We start from the raw sequence: 26,185 nt of genomic DNA on the forward strand, positions 1-26,185 counted from the left end.
ATTCCACCATTGAAATTTGTAAAGCCTTACAGGCCATTGCGACAGGAATGTGGAACAATTGTACAATCCTAAGCGTTCATTTTCCATCAAGTTGTTTTACACTAAGTGATGGGTGCATGGAATGTACTGTCAGGGGTGGCCGAGCCAGATATATTAGGGATTTTTAAGAAACATTTAGATATGGGCATGAAGATGACAGAAATGGAAAGATATGGACATGTGTAGGCAGAAGGGATCAGTTTAGTTCACCATTTGATTATTAATTTAATTGGTTCGGAACAACATTGTGGGACAAAGGGCCTGTTCCTGTGTACTGTTCTATGCTTATCAAAAAACCTACTCCTTACCAACATTAAGCAGCCACAACCAGCTAAGGTCTCAATATTCTAACTGTGGCTTCTTGGTCTTCACCTATTTCCACCACCCCACCAATACCAACTGAGACTTCAGACGCAGGAACCTAGATGACTCTCCCTGTATCTTTCAACCTCCAAAACACTTAAAATCAATCTCAATAACTAATTGTATTCACCAATCCTAATTTATATACTCTTTAGATGCATGGAGTCGTGGACTCTGCCTTGTACATCATGGGAACATTCCTTCCCACCACTGGTAATATCTACAGGAGAAACTGCCTAAAGGCAGTGACATCCATCAAGATCCCTAGCATCCAGACCATTCCACCTTCTCACCACAACCATCAGGCAGGAGGCAGAGAAGCCTAAAGTCCCACACTAGCAGGTTCAAGAACAGCTACTTCCCTTCAACTAACAGGCAAGATCCTAACAACTGCAACACTATGACCACCTTGCACTAAAATGGACATTTTGTTCTAATCATGTTCTTCCTTGGAAAAATTGGGTATACAGGATCCCCCCGCTATCCGAAGGTAGAGCATTTCTATGAAACCGTTTGTAAGCCAAAATGTTGTAAAGCAAAGAAGCAATTACCATTAATTTATATGGGAAAAACTTTTGAGCATTCCCAGACCCAAAAAATAACCTACCAAATAACACATCAAACCTAAAACAACACAAACATAGTAAAAGCAGGAATGATATGATAAATATACAGCTTATATAAAGTAGAAATATTGTATGTACGGTGTAGGTTCACTTATCAAAATCGGGAAGACAGTGAGCCAAAATCGATTTGGAGAAAAAAAAACATCGGCACGTACATGCAAGTGCACGTACGTGCCTATGCATGCGCACACAACTGCCCGCACAAGGCTTCACGGTCATGGTAGTCTTTCTCGGGGTAAACACACGTATAAAGAGTGCGTCTTTTTTTTGTAAAGGCGAAAATCCTCTTTGGTTAGCGACAGCAGGTACTAATGTGGGTCTTTCGTAACAGCAAGCTGTTGTAAAGTGAACGTTCGAAAGACGGGGGCCACCTGTAATTGATGCTCATTTTTCTTGTGAATGTTACTCATACAATGCTATGGATCTGTAAAGCTGCTACTTCATTTTTTTTATTGCACCTGCGCATACATGCAATTGTGCACATGACAATAAACTCAACTTTTCCCTCCCTCCAACATCTTCCATCTTTGTTCAAAATCAACTTATCTGCAACCAAAAGCCAGCAGTCAATTTCAGTTTTAGATGCAAGTTATATAATTCCATTTTGCATTAAAGGATTTAATTCGGCCACAGTAAGATGGAAAGCAGGGCAGCAGTGGATGAGTCATTGATCTGGCTGAAAATGTGAATAGCGCACCGTTATCATACCTGAAGAGATCATATAGTAAATGGAAGAGGGCTTCTTCTACCATGTACAGAGGGTGGAACATAGAACTAAGTCATTTAAACCAGGAATAGAAAAACAGATTTCTTTATCCCACTACTGTCGGGAAGGAAGTGTAGGAACATTAGGACGAGGATTGCCAGACTGGTAACAACTTCTTCCACAAACAAGAGGAAATCTACAGTTGCTGGAAATCCAAGCAACACACACAAAATGATGGAGGAACTCTGCAGGCCAGGCAGCAACTAGGAAAAGAGTGCAGTCGATGTTTCAGGCTGAAACCCTTCAGCAGGACCAGAGGGAAAAAAAAAACTGAGGACCAACTTCTTCCCTCAGGCTGTGAGACTATTGAAAACCCTACCACCACCAAGGTCTCATCACTAGGACTGCGAGTTGGTTACTGTACTGTGTTCCCGTGCTGTGCACTACGTGCATTATAAGTTACATTTTATTAACTTATTTACAGTAACATTTTGTTTTATGTGTGTGAAATAAATTTTCTGGGTCCAGAAGAACATTTCTTTGTATATACAGTCAGATAACAATAAACTTGACAATAAAGAATGGGAGGTGCAACACATTCAAAGATTCAGAGAAGTTCAGAAACTGATAGTAATTTACAAAGTTATCAGTATCAAGGTTGGTATTTCAGAGAAGAAAGGTTTTTTTGGAAAAGGAGGAAGAAACTGTCAGAGGTTAGGCATAGTGTACGTTAGCTATAAAGAAAAAGGAACAGTTGAAGTCGGCGATTGTCACATTCCAGCATTCCGAAACTCCACAAACACAATATATAATGAATAACAATGCCACAAATCCAGTTCTGCCTGGCAGCTATTTCATCTAGTGAAAACTAATATCAACAATCGTCTATTAAAAATGTCAGTTCCCAGAATCAAGTACTTGATAAGCATCAGTTAGCCATGAGCAGAGCATTTTTATAGTCTAATGATTACAAGAGTCTTGATTTAAATACTCATCTGCGGAAGAACTCAGTTTTTGCTTTCTTCCTTTAAGAAGCAGGAAAGTTGAACTTTTAAACATACTTATTGCACTGGAACAGGCTGTTTTGACCAGAATGTCGTGCTGAACCAATTAGGTTAGAATGGCCAACTAAACTAAACCCTTCTGCCTACACAATTTCCATATCCTTCCATTCTCCTTTCATTCATGTGCCTATCTGAACATCTCTTAAAAATACATAATGTATCCATCTGCCTCTACCACCACCCCAGGCAGCATATTCCAAGCACCTACCACTGTTAAAAAAAAACTTGCCCCTCACATCTCCTTACAACTTACCTCCTCTCACCTTAAATGCATGCCTCTGGTATTAGGCGTTTCAACCCTGGGCAAAAGGTACAGTGCTGCAATTAAGTTTAAGAACCCTCAGAATTCTGCATTTCTGCATAAACATGACCTAAAAAGTAATCAGATCTTCATGCAAAACTAGATAGAGAACCTAATTAAATAAATCAAAAACCATTATGCCTGTTCATTTATTGAGAAAAGTTATCCAATAATACACATTTATTGGAAAAAGTATATAAACATCTGGGGTAATGCCTTCTACAAAAGCTATTTGGAGTCAGGTGTTCCAAACAATGAGATGAGATTAGAGGAGTGGATTGTAGACATGTCCTGCCCTATAAAAGACAGTCAAGTTACTGACAGAGCCTGCTCTTCTAAAGAAAGGCATGTTTATGTGCACCATGCCTCAATCAAAACAACTTAGGACCTTCGACGAACTGTAGAAATGCATGAGCTGGAAAAGGCATAACTAAAGACCTGAGAGTTCATCAGTCCACAGTAAGAGAAATTGTCTACAAATGGAGGAAGTTCAGTACTGTTGCTACTCTCCCTAGGAATGGACAACCTGTAAAGATCACACCAAGAACACAACCTGCAATGCCAAAGGAAGTGAAAAAGATCCCAAGACTAACAAGAAATGTCTTGCAGAAATCTCTGGAACTTGCTAAAGTCTCTGTTCATGTGTCCAGAAGAAGAAAACCACTGGATAAGAATTGGGTTCATGCAAGGACACCACAGAAGAAACCACCGCTCTCTAAGTTTCTTAAGTTTGCAAAAGACTACCTGGATGTTATACAATGCTTCTGGGACAATGTTCTGTGGGCAGATGAGACAAAAATTGAAATTCTTGGCAGAAATGCACATTGATAAGTTTGGAGGAAAAAGGGCAACTACACACCAGCACCAAAACCTCATCCTAACCGTGAAGCATGGTGAAAGGAGCAACATGGTTTGGGGCTGCTTTGTTGCCTCAGGGCCTGGACTACTTACAATCATTGAGGGAACAATGAACTCAAGATTCTATCAAGACATTTTACAGGAGAATGTCAAGTCAGCAATCCATCACCTGAAGCTGAATGGAAGTTGGATAAAATTCCTCCAAGCTGATATGCAGGACTGATCAACAGTTACCAGAATCGTTTGGTTGAAGTTATTGCTGTACAAAGGTGTCTCAACAGTTAATGAAAGCAAAAGTTCAAACATTTTCCAACAAATACATTTAATATTGGATCATTCTTCTCAATAAATAAATGAACAAGTGTAATGCTTTGGTGTTATTTACTTAACTGGGTTCTCTATCTAGTTTTAGGACTTGTGTGAAGCTTGCCCACAGAAAGCAAAGAGTGGTTGCAGACAGGTCATATTCTGCATGGAGATCAGTCACCAGTGGAGTGTCTCAGGGATCTGTTCTGGGACCCTTTTCATGACTTTTATAAATGACCTAGATGAGGAAGTGGAGGGATGGGTTAGTAAGTTTGCTGATGACGCAAAGGTTGGGGGTGTTGTGGATAGTGTGGATAGAGGGCTGTCAGAGGTTTCAGTGAGACACTGATAGGATGCAAAACTGGGCTGAGCAGTGGCAGATGGAGTTCAACCTACAGAAGTGTGAGGTGTTTCATTTTATTAGGCCAAATATGATGGCAGAATATAGTATTAATGGTAAGACTCCTGGCAGTGTGGAGGATCAGAGGGATCTTAGGGTCCGAGTCCATAGGACACCCTTAAGAAGGTGTATGGTGTATTGGCCTTCATCAATCGTGGAATTGAATTTAGGAGCCGAGAGGCAATGTTGCAGCTTTATAGGACCCTGATCAGACCCCACTTGGAGTACTGTGCTTAGTTCTGGTCGCCTCACTACAGGAAGGATGTGGAAACCATAGAAAGGGTGCAGAGGAGATTTACCAGGACGTTGCCTAGATTGCAGAGCATGCCTTATGAGAATAGAATAGGTTGAGTGTACTCGGCCTTTTCTCCTTGGAGCGACAGAGGATGAGAGGTGACCTGATAGAGGTATACAAGATGATGAGAGGCATTAATCGAGTGGATAGTTAGAGGCTTTTTCCCAGGGCTGAAATGGTTTCCATGAAAGGACACAGGTTTAAGGTGTTGGGGAGTAGGTACAGAGGAGATATCAGGGGTAAGTTTTTTTTACTCAGAGAGTGGGGAGTGCGTGGAATGGGCTGCCAGCAATGGTGGTGGAGGCGGATACAGTAGGGTCTTCTAAGAGACTTTCAGATAGGTACATGGAGCTTCGAAAAATAGAGGGCTATAGGTAAGCCTAGTAATCTCTAAGGTAGGGACATGTTCAGCACAACTTTGTGGGCCAAAGGGCCTGTATTGTGCTGTTGGTTTTCTATGTTTCTATGTTTTAAGATCTGATCATATTTTAGGTCATACGTATAGAAATAGAGAAAATTCTACAGGGTTTACAAACTTACTAGCACCACTATACTGTCTCTATGCCTCTCAATCTTACAAACCTCTATCAGATCTCCCCCTTAGCCTCCGACACTCAAGAGAAAACAGCCCAAGTTTGTCCACACTCTCATTGGACAAACCACCGAGGTTTTTTCTAATCCAGGACCTCACTGCCTTCTAATCCAGGCAGCATCCTGTCAAATCTCTTCTGCACACTCTCTGAACCCTCAATATCCTTCTTATAAAAAGGTGACCAGAACAATATGCAGTACACCAGATGCAGCCTAACTCTTGTTTTATACTTGTGAAACTTAACTGGTATACCAACATGCAGGATCTACATAACACAATCATTTCCAGAACAGATTCAAATCAGTATCACAAGAACGTGGGGGAATGAGAATGATAATCTGATACCCCTGTTAAATTATATTCCATACTACAAGAGCCCTAGCTTATCTTGTGCAAATTTAAATACAAAAGATCTCCATGGATATTCCCAAGAATACAGTACAAAACAGTGTACAATCATGGAATCATTACATCCTTTGAGCAATATGGTTTGCACAAAGTATAATCCATGCAGAATCTCAGTTATTAGCAGTTACTAAATAGCTCCATTCACAAAAACAAAAGAATACTGCAAAAGTTAGAAATTTGAAATAAAGTTGCAAGTCATGGACCCTATACAGATTACAGAGGTGTTTCAAATCACAAACGAGAAAATCTGCAGATGCTGGAAATCCAAGCAACAGACACAAAATGCTGGAGGAACTCAGCAGGCCAGGCAGCATTTATGGAAAAAAAGTACAGTCGATGTTTCAAGCCGAAATCCTTTGGCAAGACTGGAAGAAAAAGCTGAGGAGTAGGTTTTAAAACGTGGGGAGAGAGAAACACCAGGTGATGGGTGAAACCTGGGGGAGGGATGAAGTAAAGAGTTGGGAAGTTGATTGCCGAAAGAGACAGAAGGATGAGAAATGGTGAAAGGGGTGGGTAGGGAGCATTACTGAAGTTTGAGAAATCAAGGTTCATTTTGGAAATCAAGGTTCCATCATTTTGGAAGCTACCCAAACAGAAAACAAGATGTTCCTCAAATCTAAGTGTGGCTTCATCACGACAGTCGTGGAGGCCATGGATGGAAGTATCAAAATAAGAATGGGAAGTGCAATTAAAATAGGTAGCCACTGGGAGCCATTTGTTTTGCTGGATGGAGCATAGATGACCAGCGAAGCAGTCTCCCAATCTACGTCGGGTCTCACCAATATACAGGAGACCACAGCAGGAGCACCGCTCACAGAAAATAACCCCATCAGACCCACAGGTGAAGTGTTGCCTGACCTGGAAGGACTGTTTTGGGTAGTGAGGGAGGAGATGTAGAGGCAGGTGCAGCACTTGTGCTTAAAAGTATAAGTGCCAGGAGGGAGATGAGTGGGAGGGACAAACAGACAAGGGAGTCGCATAGGGAGTGATCCTTGCGGAAAGCAGAAAGTGGAGGGGAGGGAAAGATGTGTTGGGGGTGGGATCCCATTAGAGATGGCAGAGGTTTCAGAGAATTATGTGCTGAATGCGGAGGCTGGTGGGGTGGCAGGTGAGGATAAAATGAACCCTATTCCTGGTAGGGTGGCGGGAGGATGGAGTACGAACAGACGTGCGGAAATGGAAGAGATGCGGTTGAGGCCAGCAATGATGGTAGAGGAAGGAAAGCCCCTTTCTTTGAAAAAGGAGGACATCTCCTTCATTGTAGAATGAAAAGCCTCATCCTGAGAACATTCGTGGAGATGGAGGAATTGAGAGAAAGGGATGGCGTTTTTACAAGTAACAGGGTGGGACGAGGTGTAGTCCAGGCAGCTGTGAGGGTTCATGGGTTTGTAATAGACATTGATGGATAAGCTGTCTCCAGTAGACAGAGTCATTAAGCTTTGGCACATTAGCCTTTATTGAACAAGGTACTGAGTACAGTATTTGGGATGTTATGGTTAAGTTGTACAAGTTGTTGGTGAACGTTAATTTGAAGTTCTGTGCAGTTTTAGTCACCTACCTACAGGAAAGAAGTAAATAGAATACAGAGAAAATTTACAAGTATGTTGCAGGGACTGGAAGACCCTATTTAAAGAATGAGTAGGATAAAACTTTATTCCACTGAGAACGAAGAAGATTGAGGGAAGATTTGATAGAGGTTCAGAAAATGATGAGGGGTATAGATAGGATAAATGCAAGCAGGCTTTTTCCACTGAGGTTGGTTGGGACTACAACTAGAGGTCATGGGTTAAAGGTGAAAGGTAAAGTGTTTAAGGGGAACACCAGGGGAAGCTTCTTAACGGAGAGTGGAACAAGCTGTCAACACAAGTGGTGGATGCAATTTCTATTCCAACATTCAAAAGAACTTGGATAGGTACTGTACATGGATGGGAGGTTATGGAGGGCTATGGTCCAGGAACAGGTTGATGGGACAAGGCAGTTTAAATGGTTCAGCGTGGACTAGTTGTGCTTAGCTTTCTATAATTTTGACTCATCACTTAAAATCCTAGCCATTCTATACTCATCAAGTCCAAGTTTATTGTCATCTGACTTTACGTATACACAACCAAACAGAACAACATTCCAACCGACCATAGTGTGTCCACAAAACACATCATACAGCACATAAAACAAAATATTACCACAAAAGTTAATAAAATATAATTGAAAGTGCATGTAGTGCACAGCGCAGGTAAACAGATTGCTAGCATAGTGACAAGACCTTGGTGGTGGCCTAACTACCTGCCCTGCCAAGTTTAGAATGTTTCACATTTACACAGTGCCTTGCAAAAGTACTCAGTCCTCCCAACCCTTGTTCACATAACTGGATCTTACAATCAAGGATTTCGATCAATTTAACTGAATTTTTTGTTTGTGAATTACATACTCCTTTTCCCCCACAGTAAAAGATCAAAAACAGGGAAACTTGTAAAACATGAAAAACTAAAGATTCAAAAACTGAAATGCTAGCAGTTCAAAAGCATTCATCCCCATTTGCTCAGTACTTAATTGAATAATTTCTTTCAGCTATTACAGCCAGTAGTCTCAAACAAGAGAAAATCTGCAGATTGTGGAAATTCAAAGCAACACACACAAAATGCTGGAAGTACTCAGCAGGCCAAGAAGCATCTATGGAAAAGAGCAAACAGTCGACATTTCAGGCAGAGACTCCGCCATCAGGACTCAGCGAGAAGTTTTTTTTTGGATGACTATTAGCTTTGCACAAGGTGATGGAGGAATATTTGCCCATTCCTCCTTGCAAAATTGCTCATGCTGTACTGGGTTAGTTGAGGAGCAGCAATAGACAACAATCATGAGGTCTTGCCAGAGATGTTCTATTGGGTTAAGGTCAGGACTCTGATTGGGCCACTCAAGGACATAAGTTTTCTTAACTTAAAGCCATTCCGTTGCTCTAGCAGTGTGCTTTGGATTGTTGTCCAGCTGAAGGATGAACTTCCTCCCCTGTTTAAGCTCTCTGGCAGAGGCTAGCAGGTTTTTATCCAGGATCTGTATATTCAGCAGTATTCATCTTCTAATCAATCCTGCTGCTGAAAAGCATCCTCATAGCATGATGCTACTTCCACCATACTTTACAGTCGGGATGGTATTACCTGGCTGATTACACCTATGCTTAGTATTGAAGCCAAAAGGTTCCACTTTAGCCTCATTCGACCACAAGACCTTCTTCCATATCTTTAAAATATCTTCTAAGTGAAGGTTTGCAAAATTTTTACCGGCAAGGATATATTTCTCATTAAGTGGTACAATTATGATTAATAATTGTAATGATTAAAGAATCTAATTTAAATCTGAGAAGGAAACCAAAGTCTTGGAATTGATTGCAATTGCAGGATGACTAGGAGGTATATTCAGTCTTGTTAAGAGTATGAAGGGACTTTGACCTGCTCAATACTTCTAGCATGCTTTTTTTTACTTCAGATGCCAGTGTATGGTGCTCATTTTGATTTTCATCAATCTTTTTAAAAAATGAAGCAAACTGAATGTCTGAAATTTAATGTGAATTCTTATCCAGAGTCCTAGATCCAAGAGAAACTGATGTAATAATTAAAATACCCAGTTTAGCATTACTACAACCACAAGCAGTATTTTGCCAATCATTACTCCCAGATATTTAAGAGCTATTATTTTAGTTTATGTTGGCTTATTCTTGTCCTCATCTTGTAATGTATTACACTGCAGCAGCAAAAACCTTTTTTCTTATTTATTTACTTCCAGATACAGCATAGAACAGGCCCTTCCAGCCCTTCGAGCTACACCGCCAACAACCCATCTGTATCCCACTGCTGCCCAGAAGGAATTTGTACATTCTCCCTGTGACCACATGGGTTTCTTCCAGTGCTCCAGTTCCCTCCCACAGTCCAAAGACATACCGAATGGTAGGTTGATTGGTCATTGTAAACCGTCCTGTGATTAGGCTAGAGTTAACTTGGGAGGATTGCTGGGAAGTGCGGCTGAAAGGGTCTGACATACATATTCCACTGTATACACTATCTCAACAAAATAAAAATAAATAAAACCCTAGTCTAACTACGGGGCAATTTGCTTATAAATTAACCTACCAATCGGTATGTTTTTGGATTGTGCGAGGAAACTGAAATATCTGGAGGAAACCCAATCACACATGGTAAGGAATGTACACAGTTGCTTACAGAGGACACCAAACCCTGACACCCCAAGCTATAATAGTGCTTCATTAACTGCTCGACCACCATAGTGCCCATATACACTGTATGTATGCCAATGATAACAATAAACTAGAATACATTATCTTCACCCTCTTTGCTGCATTTTTGCTCAGAGCCCTGAAAACTTTTTCATAAGTATTTCTGATTAGTTACCACTGAACCTGTTTTGACACGTTTCTGATACCATATTCTAGATTGCAAAAACAAGCTTGGGGAGAATTTAAATTCTGAAGTAACACTGGAAATAAAACTTCATAATGGTTCGAATCATTATCAAGTTATCAGGCACAAGAAGTCTCCGATGTGTTCAACATCTCTCTTCCCTCAACCATCAGGCTTTTTATGCCTCAACCATCGGGCTCTTGAACAAGAAGGGATAACTACTCAACTTCACTCACCCCATCATTGATTTTTTTCCCCACAAGCTATAAACTCTCTTTCAAGGATGCTTCATCTCATGTTATCAATATTATTTGCTTATTTATTGTTTTTTTCTTTCTTGCAATTTATGGTCTTTTGTACATTATCATTCCTGTTGGGTGCAGTCTTTCATTGATTTTATTGTGTTTTCTTGTACTTACTGTGAATGCCTGCAAAAAAAATAAATCTCAGGGTTGTATATGGTAACGTATAGTGGCATACAAAAGTTTGGGCACCCCTGATCAAAATCTCTGTTACTGTGAATAGTTAAATGACCAGATGAAGTCATAAAGTTAAAGATGAAACATTCTTTTCAATATTTTAAGCAAGATCTGTGTATTATTTTGGTTTTGTGCAATCTTAGAGTGAAAAAAAAAAAGGAGCACCATGCAAAAGTTTGGGCACTCCAAGAGATTTGAGCTCTAAGATAACTTTTACCAAGGTCTCATACCTTAATTAGCTTGTTCGGGCTATGGTTTGTTCAGTCATCATTAGGAAAGGCCAGGTGATGCAAATTTCAAAGCTTTATGAATACCCTGACTCCTCAAATTTTGTCCCAACAATCAGCACCCATGGGCTCCTCTGAGCAGCTGCCTAGCACTCTGAAAATTAAAATAATTGATGCCACAAAGCAGGAGAAGGCTATAAGAAGATAGCAAAGCGTTTTCAGGTAGCCATTTCCTCAGTTTGTACTGTAATTTAAAAATGGCAGTTAACAGGAACGGTGGAGGTCAAGTTGAGGTCTGGAAGACCAAGAAAACTTTCCGAGAGAACTGCTCGTAGGATTGCTAGAAAGGCAAATCAAAACTCCGTATGACTGCAAAAGACCTTCAGGAAGATTTAGCAGACTCTGGAGTGGTGTTGCACTGTTCTACAGTGCAGCAACACCTACACAAATATGACCTTCATGGAAGAGTCATCAGAAGAAAACCTTTCCTGCGTCCTCACCACAAAATTTAGTGTCGGTAGTTTGCAAAAGTACATCTAAACAAGCCTGATGCATTTTGGAAACTAGTCCTGTGGACTGATGAAGTTAAAATAGAACTTTTTGGCTGCAATGAGCAAAGGTACGTTTGGAGAAAAAAGGGTGCAGAATTTCACGAAAAGAACACCTCTCCAACTGTTAACCACAGGGGTGGATTGATCATGCTTCAGGATTGTGATGCAGCCAGTGGCATGGGGACCATTTCACTGGTAGAGGGAAGAATTAATTAAATACCAGCAAATTCTGGAAGCAAACATCACACCATGCTGTAAAAAAGCTGAAGATGAAAAGAGGATGGCTTCTACAACAGGATAATGATCCTAAACACACATCAAAATCCACAATGGAATATTAATACCTCAGGTGGCGCAAGGTTTTGCCCTCACAGTTCCCTGACCTAAACATCGTCGAAAATTTGTGGATAGACCTCAGAAGAGCAGTGCATGCAAGACGGCCCAAGAATCTCACAGAACTACAGACAGACATACTTTATTGATCCCGAGGGAAACTGGGTTTCGTTACAGTCGCACCAACCAAGAATAATGAAGAAATATAGCAATATAGAACCATAAATATTTAAATAATAATAAGTTAATCATGCCCAGTGGGAATAAGTCCAGGACCAGCCTATTGGCTCAGGGTGTCTGACACTCCGAGGGAGGAGTTGTAAAGTTTGATGGCCACAGGCAGGAATGACATCCTATGATGCTCAGTGTTACATCTCGGTGGAATGAGTCTCTGGCTGAATGTACTCCTGTTCCTAACCAGTACATTATGGACTGGATGGGAGTCATTGTCCAAAATGGCATGCAACTTCGACAGCATCCTCTTTTCAGACACCACTGTCAGAGAGTCCAGTTCCACCCCCACAACATCACTGGCCTTATGAATGAGTTTGTTGATTCTGTTGGTGTCTGCTACCCTAGCCTGCTGCTCCAGCACACAACAGCAAACCTGATAGCACTGGCCACCACAGCCTCGTAGAATATCCTCAGCATCGTCCAGCAGATGTTAAAGGACCTCAGTCTCCTCAGGAAATACAGACAGCTCTGACCCTTCTTGTAGACAGCCTCAGTGTTCTTTGACCAGTCCAAGTTTGTTGTCCATTCGTATCCCCAGGCATTTGTAATCCTCCACCATGTCCACACTGACCCCTTGGATGGAAACAGGGGTCACTGGTGCCTTAACCCTCCTCAGGTCCACCACCAGCTCCTTAGTCTTTTTCACATTAAGCTGTAGATGATTCTGCTTGCACCATGTGACAAAGGTTCCCATCATCACCCTGTACTCAGCCTCATCTCCCCTGCTGATGCATCCAACTATGGCAGAGTCATCAGAAAACTTCTGAAGATGGCAAGACTCTGTGTTGTAGCTGAAGTCCGAGGTGTAGATGATGAAGAGAAAGGGAGACAGGACAGTCCCCTGCAGAGCCCCAGTGCTGCTGACCACTCTGTCTGACACACAGTGTTGCAAGCGCACATACTGTGGTCTGCCAGTCACGTAATCAATAATCCATGACACCAGGGAAGCATCCACCTGCATCACTATCAGCTTCTCACCCAGCTGAGCAGGGCAGATGGTGTTGAACACACTGGAGAAGTCAAAAAAACATGACCCTCACAGCACTGGCCGGCTTGTCCAGGTGGGCATAGGCATGGTTCAGCAGGTAGACGATGGCATCCTCAACTCCTAGTCGGGGCTGATAAGCGAACTGGAGGGGGTCCAAATGTGGCCTAACCATAGGCCGGAGCTGCTCTAAAACAAGTCTCTCCAGGGTCTTCATGATGTGGGAGGTCAATGCCACCAGTCTGTAGTCATTGAAGCCATTGGGGCACATCGTCTTCGGTACAGGAACGAGGCAGGACATCTTCCACAGCACAGGAACCCTCTGGACACTCAGGCTCAGGTTGAAGACATGGTGAAGTACTCCACTTAGCTGGGAGGCACAGGCTTTGAACTAGAAGCCTTTTACAAGGAAGAACGGGCAAAAATCCCCCAAACAAGAATTGAAAGACTCTTAGCTGGGTACAGAAAGCATTTACAGACTGTGATACTTGCCAAAGAGGGTGTTACTAAGTACTGAGCATGCAGGGTGCCCAAACTTTTGCTTCGGGACCTTTTCCTTTTTTGTTATTTTGAAACTGTAAAAGATGGAAATAAAAATAGTAATCTTATGCAGAGATGTACTACATACAGAGCTAGAGACGACATGCAATCAGTAAGTCGTTTCGAGACTAGCATATTCAAACTTTGCAGCGCTGGCATTTAATCCCTAGCGCCCGCCCTCTCCGGGCAGAAATGACGTCAGAGGTGCATTACCAAAGTCTCTCCCCACATGCTGGCTATTTGTGAGCCGGTTCGCCTACGCAGAAATTGGGTCACCACATAACTGCCCCCCCCACCAGAACTGGCGATACACCCCCCCAAAGTCCACAGTATGGATCAGCCTCTGTTTGGAGGTCTGCCTCTGCGACGCGGTGCCTAATCCCCGACCAGCTGCGCCAAGTCCACATAGACTGGTTTGAGTCAGTCCGCCGTGAAAACCTCCTCTTCCCCCCACCAATGTCCAGAACGTTCATGGACCCGTTGTTGTTCATCACCTTGAATCGCCCCCTGTACGGCTGCTGTAGCAGTACCTGGTGTCCGCCCCTTCATACAAACACAAACTTACAGTCCTACAGGTCTTTAGGTACATGGGTCGGGGTCCGTCCGTGCTGTGAAGTCGGCACGGGGGCCAGGTTGCCGAGCCTATCGCGTAGTCTGTCCAGGACTGCTGCAGGTTCCTCCTCTTGCCCCCTTGGGGCTGGTATGAATTCTCCTGGGACGGCTTGCGGTGCGCCGTACACCAACTCGACTGACCAGGTGTGCAGATCCTCTTTGGGTGCTGTGTGAATTCCAAGCAGGACCCAAGGAAGCTCGTCCACCCAGTTAGGTCCTCTCAGGCGGGCCATGAGAGCCGACTTCAAGTGACAGTGGAAGCGTTCCACTAGTCCGTTCGACTGTGGGTGGTAGGCAGTAGAGTGGTGTAGCTGCGTTCCCAACAGGCTGGCCACAGCCGACCACAAGCTGGAGGTGAACTGGGCGCCTCTGTTGGAGGTAATGTGGGCAGGTACCCCAAAACGTGCTACCCAAGTTGCAATCAGTGCTCGGGCGCAGGAATCGGCAGATGTGTCGGTGAGCGGGACCGCCTCTGGCCACCTCGTGAACCGGTCTACCATAGTTAGGAGGTACCGCACTTTTTGGGACACTGGTAGGGGGCCCATGATATCCACATGAATGTGGTCGAACCTCTGGCGGGTGGGTTCGAACTGCTGCGGTGGGGCTTTAGTGTGCCACTGCACCTTGGCTGTTTGGAACCGCGCGCACGTTCTGGCCCATTCACTGACCTGCTTGCAAAGTCCATGCCACGCGAACTTGCTGAAGACCAGCTGTACGGTTGTCCTGACAGATGGGTGCGCCAAACTGTGTATGGAGACAAAAACTTGCCGCCTCCAGGCTGCTGGGACGATGGGGCGAGGTTGGCCGGTAGCCACGTCACACAGGAGGGTCCTCTCATCTGGGCCTACGATAAGGTTCTGCAGCTGCAAACCTGAGACTGCGGTCCTGTAGCTGGTCATCTCCTCGTCTGCCTGCTGTGCCTCCGCCAGTGCTGCATAGTCCACCCCCAGGGACAGGGCCTGGACAGCTGGTCTGGAGAGTGCGTCTGCCACGACGTTGTCCTTTCCCAAGACATGCTGGATGTCCGTCGTGTACTTGGATATGTAGGACAGATGTCGCTGCTGGCAAGCCGACCAGAGATCGGACACCTTCGTGAACGCGAAGGTCAATGGTTTGTGGTCCGTGAACGCGGTGAACAGCCTGCCTTCTAAGAAGTACCTGAAATGCCAGATTGCCAGATACAGTGCCAACAGCACTGTACTTGAATTCGGGTGGTCGTAGGTGCTTGCTGAAGAACGCCAGGGGTTGCCAGCACCCCTTGATGAGCTGCTCCAGCACCCCATCGACTGCTGTGTCGGAGGCTTCCTGTTGCAGGGGTTGTACCCCGTTGGGGGCAAGATGCTGATTTCCGCTCCAGTGTCGACCAAGAATCGGCGTCCCGACTGTTTATCCCAGACGTACAAGAGGCTGTCCCGGTGGCCAGCCACCATAGTCATTAGTAGCTGCTGGCCCTGGCCCGTGCAGGGCAAGCGACAATGGCAGGCTTCTGTGCCCCACCTCTGGTGGTAGAAACACCACCGTTCACTGTCCTCCTCACTCCTGTCTCTGTGTTGTGTGCGCCCCCCTGCCGGGCCTGGTCTGGTCTGCTGTTGGGCACGTGGCCAGGTAATCTGACCGACAGTTGCCACGCTCTCCCTCGCGGCTTTCCACAACATGTTTGCCTGGGCTGCCACCTTCCGGCAGTTGCTGAAATCTGCGTCGGCCAGCAGCAGATGTATGTCCTCGGGCAGCTGCTCCAGGAACGCTTGCTCAAACATGAGGCAGGGCTTGTGTCCGTCAGCCAGGGCCAGCATCTCGTTCATCAATGCTGACAGCAGCCTGTCTCCCAAACTGTCCAGGTGAAGCAGGCGGGCACCCCGCTCACGCTGTGAGAGGCCAAAGGTCCCAATGAGCAGCGTTTTGAATGCTTCATATTTGCCTTCTTCCGGGGGCGACTGTATGAAATCCGCAACCTGGGCGGCCGTCTCCTGGTCAAGGGTGCTCACCACGTGGTAGTAACGCGTGGAATCAGAGGATATCTGCCGAATCTGGAACTGGGCTTCTGCTTGGCTAAACCACACACGTGGTCGCAGCGTCCAGGAAGTCAGCAGTTTTAGCGAAACTGCGTGAACAGATGAAGAGTCGGTCATCTTTGGTCCAAATCCCGTTTGGACCGTCGGGGTCACCAATGTAGCAATGTACTACATACAGAGCTAGAGACGACACGCAGTCGGTAAGTCATTTCGAGACTAGTTTATTCAAACTTCGCGGCACTGGCATTTCATCCCTAGCGCCCGCCCTCTCCAGGCGGAAATGATGTCAGAGGTGCATTACTAAAGTCTCTCCCCACGCGCTGGCTATTTGTGAGCTGGTTCACCTGCGCAGAAAGTGGGTCGCCACACTTGCTTAAAATATTGAAGAAATGTGTCATCTTTAACTTTAAGCCTTTTGGAAATCAGGTTATCTTTTACTCAAGTAGCTATTCACAGTAACAGAAATTTTGACCAGAGGTGCCCAAAGTTTTGCATGCCACTGTATGTACATTGATAATACACTTACTTTGAACTTTGCCCTGTTTAATCCCATTTCCCATCTTTTGGGTTACAGTCTTGTATCTTAGGCTATTCAGATGATCACTTGTGTTATTTTTAAATAGAAGAACTATGTCTGCCTTCACCACACTTTCCCAGTGTATGGAAACACCATTGTTCAGGAATGGAAAAGGCTACATAAAGTGTTGGATACAGCCCAGTACATCACAGCCCAGTACCTCTCCACCACTTAGTACATTTTCAAGGAGCACTGCCACAAGAATGCAGCATCCATCATTAAGAACTCACAACATCCAGACCATGCTCTCTTCTCACTACTACTATCTTGCAGGAGAAACAGAAGCTTATTCCCACACCATAAGGTTCAAGAACAAATATTATCCTACAACCATCAGGCTCCTGAACTAGCATGGATAACTTCACTCACCTCAACTCTGAACTAATTCCACAACATATGGACTCTACTAACTCATGGTCTCAGTATTATTTTGTTTATTTGCATAACTTGGCATCTTTTGCGTGCAGGTTATTTGCCAGTCTTCAATTCTGTATAGTTTTTCATAAATTTTATTGTATTTATTTTTCTTAAATGCCTGCAAAAATGAATCTCAAGATAGTATAGGTATGTACTTTGATTATAAATTTACTTTGGCTTTGAAGTCCATTTACCTTCTTTATTGTTGAGAGAGACAGCTGGGAGCTGTGTGGTGTAGCAACAAGTCCAGGAGAGGTGACACAAGAGGCAGTGTATATATCCCAAGTCCCTAATTGACATGTATGTATATATTTGCTGTTTGTACAGTTGAAGTCAGAAGTTTACATACACCTTAGCCAAAAACATTTAAGCTCAGTTTTTCACAATTCCTGACATTTAATCCTAGAAAACATTCCCTTAGGTCAATTAGGAATTTTAAAAATGTGAAATGTCAGAATAATAGTAGAGAGAATGATTTATTTCAGCTTTTATTTTTTTCATCACGTTCCCAGTGGGTCAGAAGTTTACATACACTTTGTTAGTATTTGGTAGCGTTGCCTTTAAATTGTTTAACTTGGGTCAAACATTTTGGGTAGCCTTTCAAAACCTGTTCACAGCAAGTTTTGTTCCATTCCTCCAGACAGAATGGGTGCAACTGAGTAGGGTTTGTAGGACTCCTTGCTCACACACGTTTTTTCAGTTCTGCCCACAAAAATTTCTATCAGATTGAGTTCAGGGCTTTGTGATGGCCATTCCAATACCTTGACTTTGTTGCCCTTAAGCAATTTTGCCACAACTTTGGAGGTATGCTTGGGGTCGTGCAAACTGTAGTCTGGCTTTCTTATTTTGGAGCAGTGGCTTCTTCCTTGCAGAGCAGCCTTTCAGGTTATGTCGATATAAGACTAGTTTTACTGTGGATATAGATACTTGTCTACCTGTTTCCTCCAGCATCTTCACAAGATCCTTTGCTGTTGTTCTGGAATTGATTTGCACTTTTCGCGCCAAAGTACGTTTATCTCTAAGAGACAGAATGCATCTCCTTCCTGAGTGGTATGCCTGCTGCGTGGTCCCATGGTGTTTATACTTGTGTACTATTGTTCGTACAGGTCAATGTGGTACCTTCAGATGTTTGGACAGTGCTCCCAAGGATGAACCAGACGAGACATCATTTTCTGACCTCAATCCGATAGAAAATTTGTGGGCAGAACTGAAAAAGCGTGTGTGAGCAAGGAGGCCTACAAACCTGACTCAGTTACACCAGTTCTGTCTGGAGGAATGGAACAAAATTCCAGCAACTTACTGTGGAAGGCTACCCAAAACGTTTGACCCAAGTTAAACAATTTATAGGCAATGCTACCAAAGTGTATGTAAACTTCTGACCCACTGGGAAAGTGATGAAAGAAATAAAAGCTGAAATAAACCATTCTCTCTACTATTATTCTGACATTTCACATTCTTAAAATAAAGTAGTAATCCTAACTGACCTAAGACAGGGAATGTTTTCTAGGATTAAATGTCAGGAATTGTGAAAAACAGAGTTTAAATGTATTTGGCCAAGGTGCATGTAAACTTCTGACTTCAACTGTATGTGTATAGGTGCCTCATGCTGTGTATAACTGTTGGTCATGTGTTTCATAACTGGCCCCAGAGAAATACAGTTTTGTTTTACCTGTTCCTATGGGTATTCATGTATGGTTGAATAACAATTAAACCCGTTCTAGACCAGGGGTCGGAAACTTTTTTGCCTCAGTGAGTCGGATTGCATATTAATGAGCCAACGGTGGGCTAGATAAATGCCATAAAAAACTTGAAATATGGGAATTATCCATTTTAAAAAACAAATAGCTATGCTTTGCCTCAAATTAATGAATAATGCATGCTAGAAAATCATTTGTGCCGTAGGTTGCCTTACCCCTGTTCTAGATCCTATCTACCGGATAAAACTACCCTTAGAGCAGAAATTCCTCAGCACATTCCTTACCTGTGCAAGGTGAGGGTGTGAACTATAGTTCTGGACATCTCAGCCAGGGGAAACACCCCTCCCCCCCGTGTTTAGTCAGTCTAACCCAAACAGAATTTTAAAAGTTTCAATTTGCCTTTCATTCTTCCAAACTCTACTGAATACAAAACTAATGACTTAATCTGTGCGTGGAGGAATGCTGTGGACTGACACTCCTGCAGCCTGAAATGTGCATGTGCTGAGGGACTAAAGCTTGATGCAGCACTGCAAGTGCTCACTGGGGAAGGGCCACAGTGTGGGGATCTTCTCCTGCGGGGGGAGGAAACTCCTCAATTACGATTATAGTGGTACACCACCCCAGAGGCCACATGAGTGACAGCAGTGATACTGGTGGGTATGAATGCAATGGAACAGTATGGAAAGCATTGACTATCAATGTAAAGTATGAAAACACTGTTTATTCCTGTAAATAATTTATGAATAAAGTTTTTTTTGGGTAAAAAAAAATTAGCTCATGGCATAACCTTGTCATCCAAAGAACCAGTTCAGTTAATTTTTGCAATACTCCCTTTATAGCAGGAGTTCCCAACTTTTTTTATGCCATTAAGGAAAGGGTACATGAACCCCTGATTGGGAACAAGATCGGGAACACCAAGACTCCACACAATACTCAAGGTTTTATCTCACCTAGCCAATGTATAGCAGTTGTGAGACATCCTTACTCCTGCACTCAAAATGCCTGTACTGTTGTCAGTGACCCAGGGGAACTACCGTCAGTAAATGCCCAAAGAATGCAGATTGATTGTAAACTACACATTTCCAAAAGCAGAAAATGCATGAACCCAAATGAAATGCAGAGGTATTTTTTCAATTTAGAAAATATACATAAATGCAAAGGACATCATTCAAATTCTAAGCATGAGATATTGCAGATGCTGGAAATCTTGAGTAACACACAGAATGCTAGAGGGACTCAGCAAGTCAGGCAGTATCTATGGAGAGGAATAAACAATCAGTGTTTCGGTCCAAAAGCTTTCATCTGGATTGGAAAGGAAGGGGGAAGAAGCTAGAAAGAGAAGGTAGGGAGAGGGGAAGGAATACAAGCTAGAATGTGATGGTGAAAACAGACGACGGGAAAAGTGGATGGATAGGGGAACAGGGGATTAAGTAAAAAGCTAGAAGGGGATAGGTGGAAGAGGTAAGGGGCTGAAGAAGGAATCTGATAAGAGATGATAGTGGATGTGGAAGAAAGGAGGAAGACAGGCAGCTGAGCAGAAGAGGTGGTGACAGGGGAACCAGAATGGAAATCAATGTTCATGCCATTAGATTGGAGGCTACCCAGACTGAATACGAGGTATGGCTCCTCCAACCAGAATTTGACATTTGTGGCAATAGAAGCACCATGGACACACATGGAATGGGAATTGAAAATCGATTTGAAATAAGTGGCCAGTGGGAGATCCTGGATTTTGCGGCAGAAGGAGCGAAGTGCTCAATGAAGCAGTCTCCCAATCTGTATTTGGTTTCACTAATAGAGGAGGCCACACCAGGAGCACTGGATACACTGGCAGACTCGCAGGCGAAATGTCGCCTCACCTGGAAGGACTGTTTGGGCCCTGAATGGGAGGAAGTGAATGGCAGATGTGACACTTGTCCCACTTGCTGGGATAAGTGCCAGGAGCAGGATCAGTGGGGAGGGACAAGTGGACAAGGGAATGTAGAGAGAGACCGCTACAGAAAGCAGAGAGTGGGGAGGGAAAGATGTGCTTAGTGGTACAATCTTGTTGGAAGTGGCAATAGTTATGGAAAATGATGTGCCAAATACAGAGGCTAATGGGGTGGTAAAGACAAAGAGTCCTAACACTGTTACAGCAGCGGGAGTATGGGGTGAGGGCAGACTTGCATGAAATGGAAGAGATGTGGATGATGGCAGCATTGGTGGTAGAAGACAAATTATTTGAAAAAAAGAGAACACAGTTATAGAAAGCCTCGCCCTGACAGCAGACATGGTGAAGATAGAGGAAATGAGAAAAGAGGATTAGCACCTTTACAAGTGACATGTTGGGAAGAGATTCGGGGGAAAAAAAGCTTTGAGAAGCAGTGGGTTTATAAAAGATATTGGCAGACAGTCTGCCTCCGGTGATGCAGACAGAGCGATTGAGAAAGAGGAGAGGTGTCAAAGGTGGACAAGTTGATGAAATTGACAAGCTTAGCATAGGAGCAAAAAGTGGCACCAATGCAGTTGTCAATGTAGCTGAGAAAGAGATAGGGAGAGTTACCAGGGAAGGCTTAGAACATGGACACTATACAGAGCCGACAAACAGGCAGGCATAGCTGGGGCTCATGTGGCTCATGCTCATGGCTACACCCTAGGCTTGGAGAAAATGGGAAGAACCAAAAGGAACTGTTGAGAGTAAGAACCAGCTCTGCCAGATGTAGGGTGGTGCTGGTGGAGTGGAACTGGTTAGATATATTTTTCCAGAAAGGAAGGAGAGAGCTTTGAGGCCTACATGGAGGAGGATGAGAAGGGAGATGCTGACAATACTCAGCAATTCAAGAAGAATCTGTAGTGAGCTAAGCAGAGTTGGTATTTGTGGTTAATGCTCTATCAGAGCAAATCCACAACAAGGCATTCACAGTGGTTTGCTGCTGTATTAATTTGTGCTATTGCTTCGATTTGACAGAGCCAGTGGAGCTGTCACCTTTCAGCTCCAATGACCCAGCTCCTATCCTGTACTCCTGTGCTGTCTCTGAAGAACTTAAATGTTCTCCCTCTGACCACATGAATTTGACTGGGTGCTCCAGTTTGCTCCTAAATCCCAAAGAGATGCAGTTTAGTAAGTTTATTGGCCACTGTAATTTGCTAAGTGACCCTTCGCTGCATGCACAGAGCGCTTAGCATTGTCAGTGATCCCTCCCATTTGTCCAAACTCTTTGATCCCCTACCATCAGGTAGGAGGTTCTGTAGCATTATGACAAGGAGTGTTAGGGTGGGAAACAGCTTCTCCCAAGCCGCAAGACTACTGAATGCTTTGGCACCATGCAAATCTTATCACATCTGAAGCGTCAGCAGCATTATACAGATTACTTTTTTAAACTTGGATCATATATGCACCTTATTATTTTTGAATTTATTTCTGGTAATATTACTTCATGTGTTAAGAGAGTTATACATACTGTATTAGTCACACTGATCCAGAGGAATGCTGTTTCATTTGATGGCATACATGTGTATGGCTGAATGACAATTAACTGAACCTGAACTTAAACCAGAATGCTGGTCACAGAGCAGTCAGCGTGACTCTATTATAACTTGGGTCATTCCTGTTCGGAGTTCATCTCAGCATCATCCTTAACAACTTCTAGAATCCAAGACATTTTCAAGGATCAACGCCTCAAAAAGGCGGCATCCATCATTAAGGTCCCCCTTTACGCAGGGCATAGCCTCTTCTCATTGCTACCATCAGGGAGGAGGTACAGGAGTATGAAGGCACACACAATGATTCAGGAATCGCTTCTTCCCCTGTAGAAACATAGAAAACCTACAGCACAATAGAGGCCCTTCGGCCCACAAAGCTGTGCCAAACATGTCCTTACCTGAGAAATTATCTAGGGTTACTCACAGCCCTCTATTTTTCTGAGCTCCATATACCCCTCCAGGAGTCTCTTAAAAGACCCTATCGTATCTGCCATCAGATTTCTGATTGTACAATGAACCCGTGAACACTACCTATTTTGCACTATTTAACTTTTTAATATATACATGCTGTAATTTAGTTTTTTAATTTTAATGTATTGCAATGTACTGCTGCCACATAACAAATTTCACAACATACGCCAACGATATTAAACCTGATTCTTATTCCGTGTTTGTATATTCTCCCGGAGAGTGTGTGGACTTCCTCTGGGTGCTCTGGTTTCTGCCCACAGTCCAAATACCTACTTGGTCATTGCAAATTGTCCTGTGATCAGGCTACTATTAAATAGGTGGGTTGCTGGACGGTGTGTTGGGTCGGAAGGGCCTGTTCCATGCTGTATCTCTAAATGAATAATCTGAGAGGAATAGTAGGGAAAACGCGGCCATCAGGGTGGCTGTTTGAATTGGCAACTACTTTATAAATTGAGGATTGTAGGAAAGAAGCTAATAAGGAAAAACTGATCATAACAATGATCCTTAATTTTAATGACCAAAATATTCATATTAAAAGACATTACTATACACATAAGAGATAATGAAACAAATTGCCCCAAATGTGTAGCTTGGAATTATCATCGATATACAACCCTTCCATATGACCTCTCAAGATGTCACACTAAAAGTGTGCCAGATAGCTGTTTTTGTAAAGTTCCTGTAACTTTTATCTAAAGTTTTCTTTATATTTGACTGGTGCTTACATTGGTGAATGGAATAACAGAACACCGGTGTTAGAAAATTTGAAAGAGAAGTGTGTTAAATCAACAGGAAACCAAAGTTTCCTTATATTCAGCTTAGCAAATAAAACCGATGCAGTACTTGCAAACTTGAAATTAACAGTGATCTATATATACTCAGCGAAAAACAATGTAATGTACAATTTTCGGGCTGAGTTTGCAAACAGCTGTACAAACTCTGAAACTGCAGAACTCTTAAATGCATGCTACAACAATTTGGCCACGTTTTACTAAGTGTTGTTTGAACTCCGACAGCACGTGAAAAGTTCAATCTGGAGCGATGTGAAAACGCGCTGCACGCAGCCCCTCAGCAAAAAGAAAGCGTTGAAAGCAGAAACAACCCAACTTTCCTGCTACAAGGAAGTATCACATAGTCGCGTTACATTCGCAGGACCTCACACTAGTTCTACCAATAAGATTGCAGACTCCTGTCAAATCTAGGGCACCATTGGACCTAATATTTCCTTGACTTTACAGCGAGTGGAGAGAGAGAGATAGCAAGACCAAGTTTAGTTCTACCCAAAACCTTTCAAACACTTCACAAGTGTCCGTGACAAGATGGGAACAGTAGGGATAGTGCTCTCATTGCAAGTTTTACTTTCCCCATATAAATTTATTTTTAATTGGGAAATTAAAGACTCACAAATTTAGTTTTCTTTTCTCCTTCGTCCAGGCTCTTCTTCCCCTTGCCGGACTTCTCCTTAGTCTTGGAAGAACCCGAAGCCTCACTCCTCTGTTGTCCCTCCATCGTCTTCTCGTTTACCTCTCTGCGTGTCTATACGCCTTCAATTTAATTCCCAGTAAACCGGACGTGTCCTACATGCGGTAGGTGCGCGGGGTCCACCGCTCTCCGGATAATGCCGAGGACGCGGGGTCGGCTTCCCCAGGCCGGGGCCTAGGCACGGGTTTCCGGCTAAGATCCTCACGCAAACCCACCGCAGCCACCAGCACCACAAAAAGGGGAGGGTGGACCGGTCTGTCGAAGATAAATTCCCTCCCGGTTCTCAGGACAGTCGCATTCCGCCGCCTTCCGAGCAGAGGAAATTAGTAAGCCGGGGTAGAGAGCAGGCGGCGGAAAGATGAGTGTTGCGTCCCATCGAGCGGCGGCAGCAGCAGATCCGAAACCGCGCTATCCCCGGGGCTGAGATTGACAGGAGGGCGGAGCCACAGGTAACCTCCACCGACAACGGGGCGGGACTAACGATCCCTTTCAGGAAGGGCGCGGGCGGAGGGGGCGTGGCAGCAGGTGGGAAAGGGCGGGGCGCTGAGCGCAGACCGGAGCCAATAGAGTTAGGGAGGGGCGGGACTACAGGTGGCCTCAGCAGAAGTTTGAGCAAGGAGGCGGGACCAAGGCTGCCTTTCAGGAAGGGCGCGGCTGCAGGTGTCATTGAGGAGATGGGAGCAGGAGTACGTCAGCAGGGAGAGTGGCCCTCAGCCAATGAAGAGGCACTGCGGCACTGAATGGCACGGTTGGAGGCGATGCTAAAGGTATCTCCCATAGCCTGCAGCTGCGGGGACTAGCTGGCATATTGTTGGGGGTTGATCTGCCCATGTGTAATATTGAACAACACACAAGATATTGGAGGAACTCAGCAGGTCAGGTAATATCAATGAGGGGGCAGTAAGATGCGAATGTTTATTCCTCTCCATATATGCTGCTAGACTTGCTAAGTTCTTGAGTTTTGCTCTGGATTTCCAGCATCTGCTGAATATTTTATTTTGCCCATGTAATACTGTTTGTTTTACCATAAGACGTAGGAGCTGAATTACACTACTTGACCAATCAGAGTCCGTGCCACCATTCAATCATGGCTGATCCTTTTTATTTCCCCTCCTCAGCCCCACTCCCTGGCCTTCTCCCCGTAACCTTTGATGCTGTGGTCAATCTAGAACCTATCAACCTCTGCCTTAAATACACCCAACGGCCTGGCCTCCACAGCTGCATGTGGCAACAAATACCACAAATTCACAACCCTCTGTCTACAGAAATTTCTTCACATCTGTTTTAAATGGTTGTCCCTCTATCTTGAGGCTGTGCCCTCTAGCCCTTGACTACCCCACCATGGGAAGCATCCATTCCTCATCTACTGTGTCTAGGCCTTTCAACATTAAAAAGGTTTCAGCAAGATCCTCCTCGTCCTTTCAAATTCCAGCAATTACAGATCCAGTGCCATCAAACATTTCTCATATGGTTACCTATCATTCCCAAAATCATGCTTGTGAACCCCCTCAGAAGCCTCTCCAATTCCAGCACATCTTTCCTAAGATGAGGAGCCCAATACTGTTCACAATACTCAAAGTGAGGCCTCACCAGTCCTTATAAAACCTCAGAATTACATTCCTGCTCTTATATTCTGGACCTCTTGAAATGAATGCTAACATTACGTTTGCCTTCCTCACCAATGACTCAACCTGCAAGTTAACCTTCAGTTTGCTATGTACAAGAACTCCGAAGTCCCTTTG

The 26,185-nt window shown here is 44.0% G+C and overlaps 1 protein-coding gene across 1 annotated transcript in view; it reads right to left on the minus strand.

Annotated features, from left to right (window-relative positions):
- The window catches only part of LOC132405256 (protein diaphanous homolog 1-like), a 247,335-nt gene extending 222,443 nt beyond the window's left edge, over positions 1-24,892 (minus strand). The window contains exon 1 of the mRNA XM_059989940.1: positions 24,366-24,892. Within this exon, the coding sequence (XP_059845923.1) occupies positions 24,366-24,470 (105 nt within the window). The 5' untranslated portion in view covers positions 24,471-24,892. The remainder of the gene's footprint in view (positions 1-24,365) is intronic.
- Positions 24,893-26,185: the final 1,293 nt, after the last annotated feature.

This window comes from Hypanus sabinus, chromosome 15 (genome assembly GCF_030144855.1).
Source record: "Hypanus sabinus isolate sHypSab1 chromosome 15, sHypSab1.hap1, whole genome shotgun sequence".
NCBI lineage: Eukaryota > Metazoa > Chordata > Chondrichthyes > Myliobatiformes > Dasyatidae > Hypanus > Hypanus sabinus.